The 6,000-nt window shown below is 31.0% G+C and overlaps 1 protein-coding gene across 1 annotated transcript in view; it reads left to right on the top strand.

Annotated features, from left to right (window-relative positions):
• Positions 1-1,231: 1,231 nt before the first annotated feature.
• Positions 1,232-6,000, top strand: part of LOC108909573 (liprin-alpha-1) — a gene marked incomplete at its 5' end in the record, with an annotated part of 41,155 nt that continues 36,386 nt past the window's right edge. Inside the window, 2 exons of the mRNA XM_023454514.1 lie at positions 1,232-1,396; positions 1,640-1,714. Of these exons, the coding sequence (XP_023310282.1) occupies positions 1,232-1,396; positions 1,640-1,714 (240 nt within the window). The remainder of the gene's footprint in view (positions 1,397-1,639; positions 1,715-6,000) is intronic.

Here is a 6,000-nt window from a genome sequence, read left to right as displayed (position 1 = left end):
TATTTAATTACGATTTAAATGTAAAATTAAAGTAAAAATTCACAAATTATTTTCAAATTATTATTTATTGTTAAAAGATTTAAAAAAGAATAAAAAGCATTTGAATTTATTGCAAAATTCTCAAAATTAAAAAATATTAAAAATAACGCGGTCGATAAAATTACAATTTTAACTTCCTGAAATTTTAATATATAAAGTTTTTTTATTATATTTATTACTAATTTTATAAACATAATCAAAATTAATTCAAAAAATATTAATCACAACCATTTTCAATAATAGATATAAATAATGCAATATAATACAATTTAAAATTTAAATTTTTTTTTATTTTTATGAGAAATAATAATTTGAAAATAATTTATGGATTTTTACTTTAATTTTACATTTAAAAGTTAGCTAATAAAAGTTTTTGACTCACGAGACGAGAGATGTCTTGTATTATGTTCCTTTAGACAATTTTACAATAATCTAGCGGGATTGGACTTTTTTTGAGTTTCTCTTTTATTTTCGCTAATTTTCCTGGTGTAATGGCGATTTGTTCTCGGCATCACGAAACGCTTATATAATTCGATAAAGTCTGGAAAATATATTGTAAAAGGCTACGCGGGTTGTAGGCGTCGTGGTAGAACCGTGAATTTTTTTATCCGCTGTGGCCTTGCGAGAAAACGAAGGTAAGCCGATTTTGAGGCGATTTCGGAGGTAGACGATAAGTTGGTGTTCTGCATTATCTACTCGTACGTTGGTTGGTTTTGTCACGTACAGGGACGTACTAAAAAAATTGCTCGTGACGTACTACCACTGCACAGTACACACTTAAAATTATTTTCGATCTGTTTCACGAAAATTTTTGTCTAAAATGATCTTATTTAAAAAAAAAATTTGAAAAAATTCTGCCAAACCGTTTATTATGTCATACTATATCATACCAAATATTTTTTTAACGAAATTCGTTAACTATTCTGTTCCCAATTATAACACTATTAAAAAAAATCAAATTAGCCAAAAGTAGGAACTGCCAACATCTATATACCACTTTTCTGTCTGAAAAAAATTTAATATTACATTCCATAGCTCTGATAGCGAAGCGAAAATAATTTAATTGTGTAATTTTTTGTCAAATGTGTGCCTGATGTAATCTTTCCACTATCGATTTGTAATAATAAAAATTTTGAGTTGACCAAGAATTGTAATATTTCGATATCACTACATTTGTTTCTTATTGTTTCAGTTGTTGCTGGAGCACTTAGAATGTCTGGTGTCCAGGCACGAGCGCTCGTTGCGGATGACCGTGGTGAAGCGACAGGCCGCCGCCCAGTCTGGCGTGTCCAGCGAGGTGGAGGTCCTGAAGGCGCTCAAGAGCTTGTTCGAGCATCACAAGGCCCTGGATGAGAAGGTAGGCCGTTATCGTTCGCACGTGGGAGCTTTTTGCAGAGAATTTGATGTCTACTCACGTACATTTCCGTAAAAAATTCCGTTACTTAATTTGCCACTCCTATTGCACTTGGTGTATGTACTCTGGAGCTGGTTTCGTTTTTAGTTCTCTACATTTTGTCTGAATCAAACTCCTCCAACTCCTACATAGCAACAGGTTATATTTGGCGCAACTTTTTGGTTTAAGTTGATGTTTATTTTTCAGGTTCGAGAGAGACTGAGAGTAGCTTTAGAAAGGAATTCGAGTTTAGAAGAAGAATTAGCTTCAACCAAAGAAGAGGTGAGTCCCAATTTATTTTATTAAATCAATATATTATAAACTTTACCTCTACAATACATCCCATTTTCTATGAAATGTAGGAAGCCTTATAGTCCAACCAAATTACACTTGGAGAAAAAAAAAATTGTTACTTGGACTTTTATAAGTTGTAGATTATGCAACAACTGTTGTAGAGGTCACTTTTTAAGGTAACCTCAAAATTTCCGAGAAAAATGCGTGATAAACAGGTTTTTTTCCGATTTTTCGATTTTTATTTCTCATTTCCGCAAAAATAATTTAATTTTGGCGAAACTTGGTGAAAGTATACCTTTCCCTGTCTTAAATAACCTCAAATTTTTTTAGATAAAAAAATTAAGAAGTTTCTGATATTCATTTTTTTCGGCCTGAAACACTTTTTTTTTCAAAGAAAAATTCACATTCAAAAACTGATTACACCATTCAATTCTACGGAAAAATATAAAAAAAAACTGTCATTGTTTGACCCAAAACTTTATTTTTGTACAGTATTGCTATAAACATCTAAGTTGAATTACAAACGCACAAATGATTTGAGATTTCAGCAATACAAAGTTATTAACTGCAAAGTCTACTGTTGACGCGAAATCCGAAAACCAGAAATTTTGCAAAATCGTTTTATTTTTTCTGGCTTTATTTGAAAACGAATTTTAAATAAATTGCATATTTACATTGCTACTTTTTTCGCACAATCCAATGGCGTCAACATTTTTGCAATCCGATGTTTCGTCTTCGACGGGCCATCATCAGATAATTTTTTTTTAATATATCGCTGCTATTTTTATGACAAAATCTAGTCATTTTTAATTCTGTATTAAATGATATTACTATTGTAATCGCTTAAAAAGGTATATTTTATTATTTCTAATTTGTATTGCTAACAGTAGTAACTTCATCCAATAGATATTTTGAATGCGTTCAGCGCCGTACTGAGGGAAAATTTTAAATTATAGCTAAAACAAGCTAAAAACTTTACAATAGTAATATCCTCTAATTCAGAATTAAAAATGACTAGATTTTGCCATAAAAATAGCAGCGACGTATTTAAAAAAATTAATCCGATGATGACCCCTCGAAGACGAAACGTCGGATTGCAAAAATGTTGATGACATTGTATAGAGCGAAAAAAGTGGCATTGTAAATATGTAATTTATTTTAAAATTAGTTTTCAAATAAAGCCAGAAAAAATTAAACAATTTAGCAAAATTTCGGGTTTTTCCGGATATTTCCAGAACTACCCGGAATTTTTAAACTTTCTAAACAGGATATAGGTATAAAAAAAAAACAACTTTTTTCTAATCTGAGCCACCCCGTATCTCTTACCGTTTCCTAGATCCTAATGCTATCCCATCCTTATCTTGGACACACTGTATATCTATGAATTCATCAAACTTTAAAAAAAAAGAACGCTAATCGATCCTACGGAAAAAAAATATTATTTATTTTATTTATTCACTATTCATTCGACTTATGTTTGTAGCAATACTGTATAAAAATAGTTTTGGGTCAAACAATGACAGTTTTTTTTTGTATTTTTTCCGTACAATTGAATGGTGTAATAAGTTTTTGATTTTTTTTTTAAATTTAAACAAATTATCAACAATTACTGAAAAATTCATTGTCGTAAGTCATTTTTTACTTTTTTGCATTTTTGAGCATGTTTTTGAGCTGTGATTACAAATTTTTTTATTTCACCAAAAAGTATATGTCAAAACGAAAAAATGATTACCGGCAGAATTCTATACGATGATTTTTTAAGTAGAATTTTTCTTTGAAAAAAAAGTGTTTCAGGCCGAAAAAAATGAATATCTCAGAAACTTCTTGAATTTTTTATCTAAAAAAATTTGAGGTTATTTAAGACAGAGAAAGGTATAATTTCACCAAGTTTCGTCAAAATTAATTTATTTTTACGGAAATGAGAAATAAAAATCGAAAAATCGGAAAAAACCTGTTTATCACGCATTTTTTTCGGAAATTTTGAGGTTATGTTAAAAAATGACCTCTACAAAAGTTGTAGATTTTTGCATTATCTACAACTGTAGTAGTAGATACTTTTTTGTTTGACGTCAACTTTCGCCAGAAATCCCAATGATACAATTTTTCATAACTTTTCAACCCCCCAAATCAACCCTCCGCCGCCCCTGCTCACGCATTTATTAGCCCCTTTACCATTTCAACTTACGTGTCCAGCTAACAATTTTCTTTTTTTTTTTTTCTCTAAATTAGTTATTTTGATCGGTCTATTACTTGAAGACGGGATCTTTAACTAAATCCATTTATCATCATGATCATGATCTGTTAAAATTTAATGGTGAATTTGTACGTTAAGTAAAAAAATGTTACTAATCTAAAAAAAATATAGTTGGCGTAGTAATTTTAAATTTTTCAGTGGGTTGCTATCTTTCATGAAATAAAAAGAGATTAAAGAGATCTGTATAACATTGGCAACACCGCACGGTTGATCTTTGCATTTGCAAGCGTTATTCAGTGACTTTCCCTCGTACATTAGGGACGGCGACCCTAAGTTGCGACCTCTCCTTCGGCGATGCGAATAAATACAAGGAGGGATGCAGCCCTTTGAGCCCTACCCCAATCCGTCAAATCAGAGCCTGACCATAAGAAGCCACTCCGGCTTTCCCCGCGGCGAGAGATCTACCGAAATCGTCCCCAACACGGCAAACTTCATCGAGTACGCCGATCGGGCGACCCACATTAAATTACCGTCCGGCTTGGGCGGCACGCAAAAAAGGGTACCATCGAGATGATAAATGGCCGCCGGAATAATGTACCCAAATGGAATATAGAGTGACTGGAAGATCGCTTATTATGGTCCGACTAATGGGGGTGGCGTAGGTGGGCCGTGTTTAAGGGCTTATTTTCGCGTTTTAATGGAGCGCGATTCCGGTAGAGAGCGGGCGTGGCGGAAAAAATTAATAGGGTTAAGTTTTTGCAGGTTGATTTTTAATGCGTCGACTGTTGTTTTGGTTGGATTTGTATACGAGATTAATGCTTCTTCAATTGAAATATCTCAAAATAAAAAATTAATTAATTAAATGAATTGAAATATTCCATGTACAAGATGTCAGTGCAAGTATATCTCAAAAAAAAATTCTGTGTTCCCTAAGTATCCCTTCTTTTTCTAATTTGAACCATCTCTTGGACATGGTGTTTAGTATTTGAAAAAAATACAACATCAGATATTTAAACACCAAGGCAGGCACTGAAAATCGCGTATATCTTCCTACATTTTCTGGAAAAATATCCTTAGTCCAGTCACTGAACCTAAAGCCTAAACGCAAATATCTCAAAAACTACAAGTTTTATCAAAAAAATTATCATAAGCAAAGAGATTGCTTTTTTTAATTTTTGTAGATGGTATACAATCCGAGTTATGACTCCCAGAAGTTGAAGCCAATTTCGAAGATAGCTATAATCGAAACGTTCAACGTCCTGTAGCGGAAAAATTAAAGTTTTTTCGAGGAAAACTTATATATTATAACACCTATTAAAGTTCTTGAAAAGACCTTTAAATTGAGTGGTGGTAGAAGTCGTTAGTATGAAAACTAATGAAGTTACAATCAAAACAAAATGATTGTCTTGTTTTTTGAGAAAAAAAATCGGTATTACAATTAATGAGTTGACGGAAAAAAATAAACGTATTCCTTCTGCAATTTACTTTATTTATGTATTAACAATAGATTTTCTGGGAATTTGAACAATTTTAGAAGCAATTTAAAAAAAATTTTCATTTACTTTTGAATAAAATTTTTAAATTTTTTAAAAAATCACCTTTTTTCAAAATATTTCAAAAACTAACAAAGTTATAAAAAAAATTATAGAATAAGAAATTGTAGGTTTTTTCTTACTGAACAATTTGCTTTTTTTAAATTTTTGTAGGACAAAATTTGACTGAGTTAGAAGCTCAAAACTAAGCTCCAAGACTGCCTTTCCTGAGCCCTTTTAGCTTAAAAATCTAAAAAACGAAGGGCTCATAAAAACTGCAAATCACAGAACTTAAAGTGCTTTAAATTCTCTAAAAAATGGTTTTTTGAGTAAATTTATAACTTTAAAATTACAAAATTTATGGTAAAAAAATTAATCGCATTTTTTCGGTAAAATTTTCGGTGCGGGTAAATTACCATCATCTTTGTATATTTTGGAGCACTTGTGAACTGATTTGAGTAAGTATTTTAATAATATACATACACATATGTATCCGTTTATAATGTATATATATTTTTTTTATTTGATAAATTTAATAAAAAAATATT

Source organism: Anoplophora glabripennis, unplaced genomic scaffold (genome assembly GCF_000390285.2).
Source record: "Anoplophora glabripennis isolate ALB-LARVAE unplaced genomic scaffold, Agla_2.0 scaffold340, whole genome shotgun sequence".
NCBI lineage: Eukaryota > Metazoa > Arthropoda > Insecta > Coleoptera > Cerambycidae > Anoplophora > Anoplophora glabripennis.
This window is presented reverse-complemented; position numbering and strand designations above follow the sequence as displayed.